Genomic DNA, 16,372 nt, shown 5'->3' on the forward strand with positions numbered 1-16,372 from the left:
GAAATTTATGTGCACTTTACAATTGGAGATTAGTTTAGACTAGTCACAGGTCAAGTGCTCAATACTATAAGGGACAACACAGCTTAAGAATACTAGAATCATCAGACCTTAAACATCAATTACTCGACTACTCTCTTACATGTTATTATGATTTAATATTTTTATTTCTATTTTTTAAACCCCAAATCAAACAATCATTGCCATTACTTTCTTAGTTAATAACATCAATAATTAACCTTACCCATAAACCTACCAATTTCTTGGTTAACCTTGTTTTTCCTACCTCAAACCTCCTTCCTGGAGTTACCAGTATTCTTTCTAAAGTACAACCTCTAGAAATTCTTCGATGGGTCTGTTGATAAATTTCCTCAACTGTCTTTTTTTGGGGAGAGGAAAGGGAAGAAGGGTTTCTGAAAATGTCACTATTTTGTCTTTCTCTTTAAGTGACAATTTAGCTGACTATATAATAATAGGTAGTTATTTTCATTCAACACTTTGAAGATACTATTTCACTATCTTCTGGACTCCTATGCTGAAGAAGCATATTGTCTCTCCAGTTCTTATTCTTTCTTAGGAAATACGATTTTTCTATGTCTGCTTTATAGAACTTCTCTGTGTCTGGTCGTCTGCTCTTTCACTGTGATGTACATATACCTAAGTTTTCCTGTGCATCCTAAATCTAAGAATTCATGAGGTTCATCAATTTTGGAAAAATATGACTCTTTTAAACTTTCATATTCTACTTCTCTGCAATATTTAGTTTCTCTTTCTGACACCCTAATTAGGTACTTGTTATAATTCCTTTTCCTTTCCTCCATCTTTTACCCCTTCTACTATTTTCATCTCTTTGTTGCTCTGTTAAACAGAGTAATTTTTATCTTTCAGTTCACTAATTCTATCTTTAGTGTTATCTGACTAGCTATTTTTAACATGGACTCCAGGCTCTCTTAAAAACTAATATACACTTGAGGGGGCTCTGCTGGCTCAGCTAGAAAAACATGCAACTCTTGATTTCAGGGTCCTGACTTTAAGCCCCACACTTAGACACAGAGATCACTTAAAAAAAACAAAAACAAAACTTTTTTTTAAATTATGTACACTTGAAACTAGTAATACTGTATGTTAAATGCACTTCAATAAAAAAATTTAACTTTTAAACAATAAAAAAAAGGTCTCTAATACCTACATAAAAAACTGTATTATTTGGCATCCACTGAGGTGTTCCTTCCAAATCAGGTGTATAAAGAGCTATAGTAACACCATGCATGATCATCATTTGAGCACTTATATGTCATTCTACACAAAATATAAGGAGTTACTCTATGTAATCTTTAAAATGACTTTTGAAGTAGATCCTATTAAGTCCATTTTAAAATTTGTTAAATTAAGGGTGCTGAGTGGCTAGTTGGTTAAGCATCTGCCTTCAGCTCAGGGCATGATCCCAAGGTCCTGGGATCCAGCCCCCTGCATGGGGCTCCCTGCTCGGCAGGGAGCCAGCTTCTCCCTCTTCCTCTGCTGCTTCCCCTGCTTGTTCTGTCAAATAAATAAATAAATAAAATCTTTAAAAATATAAAAATGAGTTAAACTAAAGCTCAGAAATTACCTTCAATGTTATAGAGGTCAAACCCTAGCCTGCTAGCAAATTCTGAATCACGTGTTCTTAATCTGACACGACATTCATCGAAAAACATTCTTGTCCACCATCAAAAATTTCAAGTTACATTAAATTTTAATACTTTGTTTCCATTATGCAAATTTTAAGTGAACTTTAAGATACACTTCTTTTATATACCCTTTAAGAACACTGAAGAACAGATGTTTACGGAGCAGACTATGCTGAGCACAAACAAGGTGAAAGAAGTTATTACAAGAAACATTGAGAATAACATCACATACACACACACCAACACACACAAATCAAACAGCAAGGTCTTCTAGTGGAAAAACATACCACCACTTATAAAATATTACCAAAAACAAACAAAAAAAGAATATGATAGTCTCTAGATCCAACATCAATGACACATGAACATTTTAAATGACAACATCAGAACACAATGAATAGATGGGGGGGGGGGACAACTCTATGGAACCAACAGGTTTTCTTCAAAAATAAAATACAATGTAAAACAAAATGAAACCCACAGGAGTGAAAGAAGAACTTAACATATAAAGAGACTAAAACAGGCATATCATTCTATTGAATGTGTTCATCTTATTTGATCCTGATCTCCCCTTCCACAAAAAAAAAAAAAAAAACTGCAAAAATTCTATGATTTTATGACAATTAAAATTTTAACATAAAAAAAAAATTTTAACATAAATTTGGCATTTGGTAACATTAAGGAATTGTTCATTTTTTTGAACATCCTACTATTATTATGTTTATTTTTCTAGGGAAAAAAAAAAGAGAGACAGAACCCTTATCTTTTAGAGACACACCAAAACATTTACAAATAAAATAATAATACAGGGGTGCCTGGTGGCTCAGTCAGTTAAGCATATGGCTCTTGATTCAGCTCAGGTTATGACTTCAGGGTTGTGAGATTCCCCGACTCAGTGTAGAGCCTGCTTAAGATTCTCTCTCCTTCTCCCTCTCCCTACCTGATGGTATACTCTCAAAAAAAAAAAAAAATATATATATATATACACACACACACACACACAATACAATTTAGAATTGTACAATTTAGAATTGTAAATTCTAATTACAATAAAACTTAAAAATTAAAAAAAAAAAACAGTATTTGCAACTTTTCCCAAAACAATACAGGAGAAAAGTAGAGTGGATATCACAAATTTTAGCAATGGTATACTGATGATTGTTAGGATTAAGTGCCAAATGGTAACTATTCATGGTATTTATATTTATTCATGGTAACTATTGTCTTCTTCTACGTTCAAAATTCACAACAGTTAAAAAAAATTCACAACAGTTATAAAAGGAATCATTCCTCAAAAACATTTATCTTTTGTAAGCTTTTGTGACACTTTGTTACTTCTAAAGTAAAAATATTACTTACCCACATTAGCCCTTAATGCAATATGTCTAAAACTAAATTAAGAAAGCTATGATACTACAGCAACACAGAACAAATAAGAGATTAAGATGTAACATTTACAGAGACTCATTATTCTAATTCACAGCACTCCATATAATACCACAGCCAATCCTTTTGGAACTTATTCTCCAAATTCCAAAAACAGCATAACAGTAGGCTACTTTTATATATGGGGACTTACAGTTATATAGAATAGTGCCTACACGATGAAGTACAAATTTGATAACCTGCACTTAAGGCCTTCTACAACCTATGTGCCATCTTCTCTTTCTCTCATATCCATATACAAACCCATATATAAACCTACCAACACAAAAGCTATTCATTGGTTGTGATTTTGTGCCACCCATCAACACAACTTTGGCTATATCATTCCCTCAACATATACTACTCACTCCTCCCAAACTGTTTACCATACATATGTCACAAGTCACTACTTTTGTGAAGTCTACTCTGATCCTTACCAAACCAAACTAATCTCTCCTATTGAGGGCAAATGGCACATGCTTAAATCTTGTGTACTTATCTCTTCATATGAAGTTCTAAAAGATACAGCTCTTTTGTATCTCCAGTAAAAAGGAAGAATGCTGTGAAATAAAATTGCTGTTTATCTTTTTACTGATAAATGGCTGAGATTATAAGCATACTGAAGCCAGAGACTCTTGAGGAGTCATTAAATTATTTACTGAGTAAGGTATAATCCATGGTGGAGGAGCACTAAAACAAATAAGGTCCCTACCTCTACACCCAAGGAGCATATATTCTCAGTCTTTGAATTACAAGTTAACAATGTTGTCACTTAATAGACAATAAAAATGCCTTCAACTTGAAATTCTGATACAAATACCTAAGCATGCGCATATATATGTGTGTGTGCGTGCTATACACATGTATATACACACACATATATATACATATAGCATTTTAAGAAATAGAAGAATCTAAAAACCCGAGCAAAGCAGTTTTTAATAACACACCTATTATAAACAACCAGTTACGTTCAATCGTTACAAAAAAAGTAGGAGCATTATTTCATTACAACTATCTAAAAAGCCAATGTTGGTAAATTCAATACCTATAGCAAAATTTAAACAGTAAAGTTCAGCAATTTACAACCAGTGCTTTCAAAATACTAATGAAATCCAAGGTGGAAAATGCTAACAACTTATTGTAACGACTATGTCCTTTATTAATTGTCCAGTTTTAAAGGCTTCATTTAGTTTACAAGAAAACTACTACAATTTTCACTACTTAAAACATCTATCCAGAGTTAATACTTCAACATACTGAGTTATCATCTAGAATTACTATGCAATCACTTCATGCATTTGTTTTCCTAAGGCCAATTATTTTGCAAAGATTTCGCAGTGGAAAATGGTTAAGGGTATAGAAATGAAACCCTGAAATTAATTACAAATTACAAAGAATGTAAAAAACCATTTTAAAGAGATGCAACAAACCTCTTATTAAAAATTCACAAATTTCCTTTTATGCTCTCACTAAGCTAACCAAAAAGAAAGGAGTCTAAAATCAATGGAGTAACTACAGCAAATTTATAAAGATAACAAAAAAATGAAATTTCAATACATACATCCTAAAGCTCTAAAATTTGGATGTTCTGTATGTAGTATAAATCAACATTAACTTAAGACTTAGTTGTGAAACTATACTTTTTCTGTATAATCAAGTTTAATCTTCAAAACTATTATAATCCCATTTAAAAGATAAAACTGAAGCTAAAAATGTTTAAGATCAAATAAACTAAAAAAATAAATTATACTTAATATAAATAAATCTATATACCTAAAACTACGTGAAAAACCTCAAATTCAAAGAATGTAAGAAAATGTACCTACAATGAATCTATCACTTTTTACACAGAAATCTAACAGAGATGATCATAAAAATAGGTCAGGTATAGAGAGGTAGTTCAGAGGGCAAGAAATTTAAAACTCTCAAATTCTTAAAATCTCACCCATTTCAAAATATAAACTATAAAGCACCTTTCTAGCCTATAATTAGCTAACATTCTAAATTTTTATAAAACCCAGAAACGGGTAAAGATGTAGAGAAACAGGCACTCCCATATCCAGTTGTGGAAAACAAATTAGTGAAGAATCCTTTTGCCAATGTGGTTTTCATAAACTTTGTAATTGTAATTTCACTTGACACCGCATTTTTAACTTCCATTGTAAATATTCCCAGTCTGTAACTGCAAACTGGAATCAAACCATAACGCCACCAAAGTAGTTACTATATTGCAGTGTGTCCATATGACAAAGAATGAAGCAGATGTAAAACTGCAGACCATTTTATGTAATTTTCTAAAAAAGGAAAAAAATAGATGGACTTCTACCTCCAGGCAAGGTGATGTAACACACCAGTTTACCCTATTAAAAGAACTTAAAAAAAAATCACACCTGATGTACATAACGATGGTTTTCAAAACCAGTGAATATCAGACAATGACGGACATTGATCCCTGAAATTCAAAAAACAAATGAATGAGTCCATGACTGCCTCCAGCTTTGTCTCTTAATAGAAAGACCCGGCCATGGCACAGCTCTGGCCACGGCACAGCTTGGGTGGAGAAAACGGCCAAACTTCAAAACTTGCTAAGTAAGAGGACATGAGTCCAACGAGACCAAAATAAGTAGTTTCTACAGCAAAATACCAAAGAGAGTTGCACAGAGACAACTCTGGGAATCTGTAAAGAATCCCCCCCCCGCCCCCCCAGGGATCCCTGGGTGGCTCAGGGGTTTAGCGCCTGCCTTTGGCCTGGGGCCTGATCCTGGAGTCCGGGGATCAAGTCCCATGTTGGGCTCCCTGCACGGAGCTGCTTCTCCCTCTGCCTGTGTCTCTGCCTCTCTTTCTCTCTGTCTCTCATTAATAAATACATAAAATCTTAAAAAAAAAAAAAAAAAAAAGAATCCCCCCTGAATATTCAATGTATACAGATAACTATATTACAGGTAATACAGAAGATGGATCCTAGTCCGGGAATCGAATACTGCATCAGGCTCCCCAGTGAGGAGCCCACATCTCCCTCTGCCTATGTCTCTGCCTCTCTGCGTCTCTCATGAATGAATAAATAAGATATTTTTTAAAAAAAGGTAATTGGCTGTTTCAATAAACAAACAATAGAATTTATAACATCTATGGAAGATGTATAACAATAGCACAGATGCCATGAGAGGAGAAATAAAGTATTCTAATACTCACATAATTTATGTGAAGTGGCATAAATACTCCTTGAGGGAAGACTATGGTTAAGTTAGAGATCTATGCTACAACTCCTAAAAACAGCCAATAATATAACAAAGAATCACAAGCTAATCAACTAACAAGACATATCATGGAATTAAAAAAGTACCTATCCAAAAGAAAGCAGAAAAAGGGAAGAACACAAGGCATAAATAGAAAAACAGCAAAATCGTTTTAAAATGCTATTAGTCAAAAGAAGGGGGTAGGGATCCCTGGGTGGCGCAGCTGTTTGGCGCCTGTCTTTGGCCCAGGGCACGATCCTGGAGACCTGGGATCGAATCCCACATCGGGCTCCCAGTGCATGGAGCCTGCTTCTCCCTCTGCCTGTGTCTCTGCCTCTCTCTCTGTGTGACTATGAGGAATAAATAAAATTAAAAAAAAAAAAAAAAAAAGAAGGGGGTGTAAGTCGGATGTAAGAATTCCAACTTGATGCTATACACAAAAAAACATACTTGTGCGTGTCAAAATTTAAGAAATGCTATGAAAGCTGTACTTAAAAAAGGGAAACACCTAGCATTAAGCCTCTACGTTAGAAAAGGTATGTCAATGACCTCAAGCTTCAACATAAATTGAAAAAAGAACTAAATGCAAGCAGAAAATAAAACAGATGATAGAAACAGAACACTCAGAGAAACCAAAAGCTGATATTTAGAGAACATTAATAAAATAATCTCTAGCTAAAGTGACAAGGAAAAAAGAGAAAAGACAAATCGTAGGTATCAGCAATGAGAGGAGTGACATCACTACAGATTCTACAGACATCAATAGTATAAAAAGGTAGTCTCACAAACAACTCTATGCAAATAAACTCAGTAACTTGGAAGAAATGGACTAACTCTATGGAAGGTACAAATTATCAAAGTTCACTTAAGAAATAGATAACCTGGGATGCCCAGGTGGTTCAGTGGTTGGGCATCTGCCTTTGGCTCAGGGCAAGATCCTGGAATCCCTGGATCCAGTCCCCCATCGGGCCCCCTGCACGGAGCCTGCTTCTCCTCTCCCTCTGCCTATGTCTCTGCCTGTCTCTCTCTGTGTGTCTCTCATGAATAAATGAAAAAAATAAAAAATAAATAAACAGAAAAAATAACCTGAATAGTCCTGTATCTATTAAATAAATTAAACGTGTCATTTAAAACTTCACAAAGAAAATAAACACCAGGCCCACACAACTTCACTGGTGAATTGCCCCAAACATTTAAGAAATAAAGAATATCATTTAGGGGTTCACCCTCATATAAGGGACAAAGATACCTGCTCTCATCACTTCTACTCAGCACTATACTAGATGCCACAGGCAGGGGAAAAAAATGATATTAAGATAGAAAATGAAGAAATAAAATAAGCAGTCTATGTAGAAAATCTGATGGTATCTATCTACAAAAAGCTACTAGATCTAACAAGTGAGTTTGGCAAGAGTGAAGAACACAAGAAAACATGCAAAAAACTGTTGTAGTTCCTTATACTAATAACCGGAAACATTTTTTTTTACTTCATTTTTTTTTAAGATTTTATTTATTTATTCATGAGAGACACAAAGAGAGGCAGAGACACAGGCAGGGGGAGAAGCAGGCTCCCCCCATAGGGAGCCTGCTGCAGAACTCGATCCCAGGACCCCAGGATCACGACCTGAGCCAAGGGCAGACATTCAACCACTGAGTCACCCTGGAACTCAGTGGAGTTCCTGGTGCCCCCTGGAAACTTGAGATTTTTAAAACATCATTTACAATAGCACCAAAAAACACAAAAAAGGGATAAATCTAACAAAAATGTACAAAAACTGTACAATGAAAATTAAACACTGCTAAAAGAAATTAAAAGATCTAGGTAAATGGAAAGATAAAATTGTGAGTGGAGAAACTCAAGATTGTTAGGATGTCAATTTGCCTCAAATTGTTTTATATATTCAAGTTAATTCCAATAAAATCCTAGCAAGCTTTTTTGTAGAAACGGACTCTCATTTAAAAAAAAAAAAAAAAAAGACACAGTACTAAGTTGTTTTTCAAAACAACTTTGAAAAAGAACAAAGAGGACCATGACTGCTTGATTTCAAGACTTAATATAAAGTCATCATAATTAACACAGTTTGTTTTTGGCATCTAGATGGATAAAAATGGGTCAGTGGAAAAGGATACAGTACAGAAATAGAATCATATATACATAGTTGATTTTTGACAAAGGTGCAAAGCCAATTCAATGACAAAGGATAGCCTTTTCAACAAATGGTCCTGGAAGTTTAAATCCATATACAAAAACAAAAAATGTTGACTTATAGTTTGCACTGTATTAAAAAAAAAAAAATGAACTAAAAAAAAACTTATACGCAAACCCAAAAACTGTAAAACTTCTATTAGAAAAACCAAAGGAGGAAAAAAATCTTTGTTAGGCAAATTTGGCTTAGAAATAAGCCATACAACATAAAATTGGCAAACTTCAGTTCTTCAGAATTAAAAACTGCTGTTCTTCAAAAGACACAATCGAGACAATGAAAATACAAATGGTAGAAAATATTAACCATATATCTGATAAAAGACTTATAACCAGAATGAAGACTTAAGACCCAACAGTAATCCAATTTAAAAAGTGGGCAAGAGGGGATCCCTGGGTGGCGCAGCGGTTTGGCGCCTGCCTTTGGCCCAGGGCGCGATCCTGGAGACCCGGGATCGAATCCCACATCGGGCTCCCGGTGCATGGAGCCTGCTTCTCCTTCTGCCTATGTCTCTGCCTCTCTCTCTCTCTCTCTCTCTGTGTGTTACTATCATAAATAAATAAAAATTTAAAAAAAAAAAAAAAAAAGTGGGCAAGAGATATAGACACACTTCATCAAAGATGATATACAGCTGGCAAAAAGAACACGAAAAGATAATTAACATCACAGACATAAGAAATGCAAATTAAAACCACAGGAGATTACCACTTCACACCTACTAGAATGCCTACAGCCAAAGACAATCTCAAGGATTGGAGAGGATGTGGAAGGACTGGACATCTCATACCCTTTTGGTAGCAATGTAAAATAATACAACCATTTTGGAATATGGTCTGGAGTTTCTCAAAACTTTAAAAAAGTTAACAGCATATGCATACCAAACGATCCAGTCATTCCAATCAAAGGTATTTTCCCCAAGAGAAATGAAAAGTTCACACAAAGACTTTTACAAGGATGTTCACAGCTTTATTTACAATAGTCAAAAACTGTAAACAACCCAAGAGTTGAATGGATAAACAAATTGCTGTATATCCATAAAATGTAATATTACTAAGCAAGAAAAAATAGACTATTGATAGATAACATGGGTAAATCTCAAAATAATTAGAGTAAGTGAAATAAAACCAAAGAGGTACATCCTGACTCCCTTAAAATTCTAAAAAAATGCAAACTGACCCTATAGTGACAGAGAGAGGATCAATTGTTGCTTGGGGAAAGAAAGACAGAAGGAAGGGATTACCAAGGTGCAAAATGATACTTCTGGGGGTGATGGACATGATCTTCATTATGGTAATGATCTCATAGGTATATTCATATGTCCAATAATAAGTGCAGTTTATTTTATGTCAAATTTTCTCTCAACAAAGCTATCTTTTTTAAAAAAGGCAAGTAGTGAGCCAGTACACATGGTATTTGTGGAAAACCCATTTGTGTAAATAAGCAAGGATGCTAATATTTGATAATATACAAACATAATAACACTTAAGGAAAAAAATGCACCAGAAAATATTTAACGTAATTACCTCACCTGAGAAACAGGACTGGGACTCAGTGAGAAATACTTACCACTATGAATTTTAACCAGGCACATTAAAAAAATATATATACATATGAAAACTTAATTACTTATACACAGCCATGACTCCAAAGCAAAAATTATTAAGCACCATCTTAGAAAAGTTCACAAAACAAAAGTTCAGTTATTCCAACTTTTATATTAAAAAATGGATTAAAAAAAAAACGGCTGGCAATTATTTTTACATTGTTTTCCATTTTTTTTCTCCTCTAGTAATATATAGAAAACTGTTAAACCAATAAACCATAACTGGACATCTGAATCTCTGTCTCATTTCTGTCAGCCTACTCCTGGTGGCTCTTGTCAGTTCGTTCTCTCCATACTTACATCATCCATTCGTTTATACAAAATTACAGAGGATATCTATTTCAATGGTAATTTTACATTCTATATCCTGCACTCATGAACTATTCCCAATTTCAAACCCTGCAACTACTTCAACTTAGAAAATATCACTGCCAAGTAAGATTGCCTTCCCCAGAAAAAGCTATCTCTCCCCTGATCTATGTAATATGAACTCAACAAATAAGACAAAATATCAAGTATGAACAAATATTTAGTAAGGCAGAAAAAAGAAAATACAAAATATCTCTGTAGAATATCTCCTGATATTCCAAGGAATATCACATTGTTGTAGATGAAATTTTAAGAATTCCAAAAAATATTGTCAACAGTCGCTACCACTATGCTAAGAACATAGCCTCTCAAGACTATTCATACTTGAAAGGGGGAAACGTCATTGCATCAACAAGTTATTAGTGTGTTAGGCCTAGAAGATGTGCCAGGTCTGAAAATTTTTAAAAAACCGAAGAACCATGCCCAACACAGCAGACAGGTTTGCAAACAAAAATTTTGACATAGTACACTGTTAAAATGTGCAAGGTCAAAGCATTAGAAGGACGATCTAAAGTAGTAGTTTTCCTGGCCAAAAAGTGAGGAAAGATTCCAAATGATCTGTACCACAAGGCCTATTTTCCTTTAATGGAAAGACAAACCAGCTCTTAACTTCTGACTCTAATTTGAAGCTAACTGCGTAAACACATTTCTTTTTAAGAATCAAGATAACGGATTGTTAATGTGGCTCATTATTGAAATACGTATTTTAGTCTTCACGATTAAAAGTACAAAAAAATTAGATTAATAAAATCACACGATTTTGGTTCAAATCACTTATCTATTTAAAATCGTAATCTCTCCTCAAAAAACTGGGCTATTATTTATATATTCTCAAAGCTCTATATCTGAAAGCATTTTTCATTCCCTGAACAGCACTCATAACTACTTTAAGATGTTATTCTCACAGACTGCCTTTCTAAAAAAACTTAGTTTTTGTCCATTTAGATTATCAACTACATAATCCAACTCTTAAAATTAAACACTTCACTTTTGTTAATTGTAACTTACAAAAGTTAATTGAAAATTACCACTAACGATAACAGTAGATTGAGCAATTCAGTTTTCACTAGTTTCAATTTTTTCGTACCTTCACGCCAACTGCAACCTCAGTGACAATTCTGTAAAGAAAGAAAAAAAAGTTTCAACCTCGTTGTTCTAACGATCACTGTCGGGCTCTAAAACTTTTTCAGAGTAGTTCATCATTAATAAATCCTCCAGTCACCATGCATATGGAAAACAAATAGAGAGATTGTCAACGACACTTCGGTCTTGTGGAAAATTGCTTCCAAACCTGAGATGAAAGTCGCTGAACTTTTGGTATTGTTTCCACGACCCTTATCTACCAAAAAGAACAAAAACTCCAAACACTATGGTGCCATTTCTGCCAAGCTTTACACTTAAGACTAGTAATGTAAGACTTAAACCAACTCTTTAGCTATCTTGGTAGTCTCAGGGAACATGAACTCCACTGCCAAGTCTTGTCACCAATTTCCAGGTTTCTCTGGAGAAATAGTGAACTTCTCTAGATCTACGTTTCACTGGAAAACAAGGTCTAAACAACCTCTGGGGTGAAGTCTGTTACTCTGCTAACTTTGGTATGTTCTTCCCTCGATGTGTTTTAAAAAACACTAAACTCCAAACATTTAAAATAAACTCGTATTTTACTTGGCTCTTCGTATGTCGTCACGGATTCTAGTCCAGGGGCTTTCGGAACGACCCGGCTTGAAGCCCCCGGCAGGGCTGCGGGCGGCGGCGCGGTGGCCCAGCACCGCCCCCGCGGGCCCCTCAGGCGCCGAGCGCCGGAGACCCCGGGCCGGGCGCCTCACCTCGCTCGGCGGCACTGCACCTCCTCGGCCTTTCGGAGACGCCGCACGGTTCCGGCTGGGGTGGTTTTTTGTTTATTGTTTTTGTTTTGTTTTTTTTTTTTTGTCTTTTGCAGTTGTTTTTTGTTTGTCCAGAAACTGGTCAAAGTGACTTAAAAAAAAACGGCCCTGGGTGGGTGGACCGTGGGCTCTGGTTCCTGCCATGGCTGCTGGCCTCTGCCCGTGTGACTGAGGTCGACCACAAACACTCGGGTTTTCAGAGGATTTCGTTTCTGGGCCCTTCTGCCAAGCCCTGCACGTTCTCAGGCCCCCACAAAAAGGCTTTTTTTCTTTTTTTTTCGGTCTCCCGCCCCCACTACCAGACTCCAGTGAAAACAAAGGAGTATGACATCTGCCTTCCCCCTTCCTCCCGCCGCCGCTCGGCCTCCCCGCCCCCCCCCCACCCCCCGCTCCCGCCACCGGCATCTCCCCCAGCCAGGGCGGGCCGGGGCGGCCGGAGGGGGGAGGGAGGCCGCGGAGGCCGGGGGGGAGCCGGGAGGCCGGGGAACCGGGGCGGGCCGGGGGGGCCGAGGGGGGGGGAGGGAGGCCGGCGGACCGGGGAGGCCGAGGCCCGGGGAGGCCGGAGGGACCGGGGCGGGGGGCGGCCGGGGGTCACCCGCGGCCTCTGCTCTCGTCTCCCCCGGCCGCCCCCGCAAAGGCCTCGCTCCCGCCGGCGCGGCCGCCCGGGCCCCGGGGCCCGGCTCGCGGATGGAAATGGCTCCCAGAGGGGGCAGGGCCGGGCCGCCGCTGCGGGGCCCCCACCCCATCCCCCCCGGGGCCGCCGCTCGCGCCGTCGCCCCCCGCCGCCCCCCGCCGCCCCCCGCCGCCGCGGCCTCCGAGCCCGCTTTCTTCTCCCCTTCCCGAGCGGAGCGGCCGGGGGAAGCGACGGGAGGGGTGTGTGCGATGGGGCGGGGGTTGGGTAACGGCAGCCCGGCCCTGGGAGGGGCCGCCCGCGGGGTCCCCGCCGACCCCGGCCCGGGCGGCAGGACGGCCCGGCGCCCGCTCACACACCTCCTCGCCGGCCGCACTACGTACCCGTCCATTGCCGAACCGGACAAAGCTTCGCTCCCAGGAACCGAGCCACGCAGCCAGCGAGACACACAAGCGGCGAGAAAATGGCGGCCGGGGCCCGACGGAAATTGCCGAAGGTGCCGGAGCGCACGGGGCAGCGCGCGGCAGCGGCGGCGGCGGAAAGAGCCGAGCGCGCCGGCGCCCGGCGGCGGGAGGCGAGCGGCGGGGCGCGGGGCCGAGGGGGAGTGGGCGCCGCCGCCGTCGCTTCCTCCGCGCCGCCGCGCGCCGGGCCTCCGCCCCCGGGGCCCTCCGCCCTCGGGGCCCGCGCTGCGGCCGTGGAGCGCCGCGGCCCGCCGTCCCCTGCGCGCGCCCCCGCGGAGCCACCGCGGAGCCCCCGGGGCGGCCGGGGCGGCGAGGGCGGCTCCTCCGCGCAGCCTCGGCGGCCGGCGCGCTGCAGCCCCGCGGGGAGGCCCTGGACGCGGGGCTGCCCCCAGGCCGCCTCCGCTCTGGGCCGCGGACCTCGTCCGCTGCGGCCGCCCTGCACCTATTTGCTCCAAGGGGGGGCGGAGGAGAGAAGAGACAAAACACACACCCAAAACCCAAAACTATTTTATGGCTTTCCTCTTGCGCCATCTCTTCTTCGCAGACCCTCTCCATCCTCGAAAACAAGAAACAGCTGGGGAAACCAGAACCCCCTTGCCCTGCGACACGGGGCCGTCGCGGGAGCCGTCGCGGGCAGCCGACCGACACCGCGGCACGTGCGCCCCGGCCCGCGGAGGGTGCGACTCCCGCCCGGCCGATGACTGGGGGCCCTGTAGGGAGAAGGGCCACAAGGCCCGGGGGGAGAGGAAGGCGAGACCAGCTTGCATCGTGCACCCTTTGGTGCCTGGAAGCGGAGAGTGGGGATTGGACGGACACCTGCGTCCTGTCCCTACCGCTGGTTCTGGTTAGAGACCACGAAATGGGCTGCACACACCGACTCCCTTCCCTATGTATCTCGTGGCTCTCCGTTTTAATTCCAATACCCTGTTGGGCCTTTAATACGTTTTTCAGGGATCCCTGGGTGGCGCAGCGGTTTGGCGCCTGCCTTTGGCCCAGGGCGCGATCCTGGAGACCCGGGATCGAATCCCACATCGGGCTCCCGGTGCATGGAGCCTGTGTCTCTGCCTCTCTCTCTATCTCTCTCTGTGACTATCATAAATAAATAAAAAAAAATAATACGTTTTTCAGCGGTTCAACGAAATTTGGACAAGCGTCCATTCTGTGGAGTTTGCTTTTGCCACCAACTTACCCTTTCCTCCATCTGTCACCCCCAACCACGACACAGACACAAAAGTGCTCGCAGTCCTGAGAAACGAAGAATATCCCGTTTTCCCTCCAGTTACTCTCAAGTGTCTAGTGTGGTCTTCCTCTACATCCTTCCTGCGATCCTCTCGCGTCTTTTACTAAATGGAATTTCGCTGTACTCAATGGTGACTTTATGTATGATTCATAACATTATTTTTAAGGTGAGCAGATCTTAAAGAGCATCTTGTCAAAATATTTTGCCCTAGAACGCTTCAAAGCACACAAATATTTATTAGAAATTTTTGACCTACCTTAGGGGTTGGCAGTCCTTAAAAATATCTATTTCCCACGACGCCTTCCCCGTGTCTTCACCATTGACTTACAATACAGAAAGGACCCATTGTCAGTGTCATTAATAATCACTTTTCACTTGTTTGTGGTCTTGTACATGTATTTTCCCTCCATAATTAATATGTAAGTTCCCAAAGGGCAGGAACCGTAGCATGATTTTCTGTATTCTCCACATTGACTCAATCAATATTGATTGATTGGCAAAGGCAAACCATCTTATGAGGGGAAGCTTGTCCTTAGGTGCCAGAAGAAATTACAATATTCACAAAAACACGGTTTTTTCTACTTTTTTTCCCAACAAACTAGAAGACTATGAACAGGGGCACCTAGTTGGCTCAGCGGTTGAGCGTCTGCCATTAGCTCAGGGCATGATCCCAGGGTCCTGGGATGGAGCCCCACAGCAGGCTTCCTCTGCCTATGTCTCTGCCTCTCTCTGTGTGTGTCTCTCATGAATAGATAAATAAAATCTTTAAATTAAACAAAAAAGAGGGATCCCTTGGGTGGCTCAGCGGTTTAGTGCCTGCCTTTGGCCTAGGGCGTGATCCTAGAGTCCCGGAATTGAGTCCACGTCAGGCTCCCAGCTGGAGCCTGCTTCTCCCTCTGCCTGTGTCTCTGCCTCTCTCTCTCTCTCTGTCTCTCATGAATAAATAAATAACATCTTTAAAGAAAAAAAAAAAGACTGAACAAACAATAGTCAATACGCTTGCTTATGTAAACCCACCACCATCTAGAAAAGATTTAAGATTCTTTACAAGTCAAGACACGTAAAATACTAGATAAAATAGCAAAAACAAGAGAATAAGTATGACAAAAGACAAAAATATAATATGGAGTCAGGAATGAGGCCAATGCAACAATGTATATCACAAAAGCATGTTGATTAAAAACTAGGTTCAAATTTGAGCTCTTTCATTTAGCAGCTGTGTGACATTAGGCATGTTCATTAACCTCTCTAGGAAAAAAGTTTCCATTACTGAAAAGAGTGGGATTAAAAATAGGGCCTTCAGGCAGCCCCGGTGGCTCAGCGGTTTAGCGCCACCTTCAGCCTGGGGTGGGATCCTGGAGACCAGGGATCAAGTCCCATGTTGGGCTCCCTGCATGGAGCCTGCTTCTCCCTCTGCATGTGTCTCTGCCTCTCTCTCTATGTCTCTCATGCATGAGTAAATAAAATCTTTAAGAAACATAGGGCCTTCATCCTAGATGGTTGTGAGGTCTAAATGGCTTGATGGATGTAAAGCACCTCTCTAGTTCAGTGGTGGGTTACAAGTAAATATTCAATAAAGGGTGCTATCATCATACTTATTATTTTTGTTATTAACTTATTATTCACTTGACAAAAAACTGGCAACAAATTTAG

General features: G+C 40.5%; 1 protein-coding gene across 4 annotated transcripts in view; it reads right to left on the reverse strand.

The window, feature by feature from the left end:
• PTBP2 (polypyrimidine tract binding protein 2) overlaps positions 1-13,531 on the reverse strand; it is a 77,621-nt gene extending 64,090 nt beyond the window's left edge. For all 4 annotated transcript variants that reach the window (XM_041747835.1, XM_041747834.1, XM_041747833.1 and 1 more), the window contains exons 1-2: positions 13,402-13,531; positions 11,592-11,622 (exon numbers count right to left, since the gene is read on the reverse strand). In XM_041747835.1, the coding sequence (XP_041603769.1) occupies positions 11,592-11,622; positions 13,402-13,409 (39 nt within the window). In that variant the 5' untranslated portion in view covers positions 13,410-13,531. The remainder of the gene's footprint in view (positions 1-11,591; positions 11,623-13,401) is intronic.
• Between the last annotated feature and the right edge of the window lie 2,841 nt (positions 13,532-16,372).

Source organism: Vulpes lagopus, chromosome 3 (assembly GCF_018345385.1).
Source record: "Vulpes lagopus strain Blue_001 chromosome 3, ASM1834538v1, whole genome shotgun sequence".
NCBI classification, from domain to species: Eukaryota; Metazoa; Chordata; class Mammalia; order Carnivora; family Canidae; genus Vulpes; species Vulpes lagopus.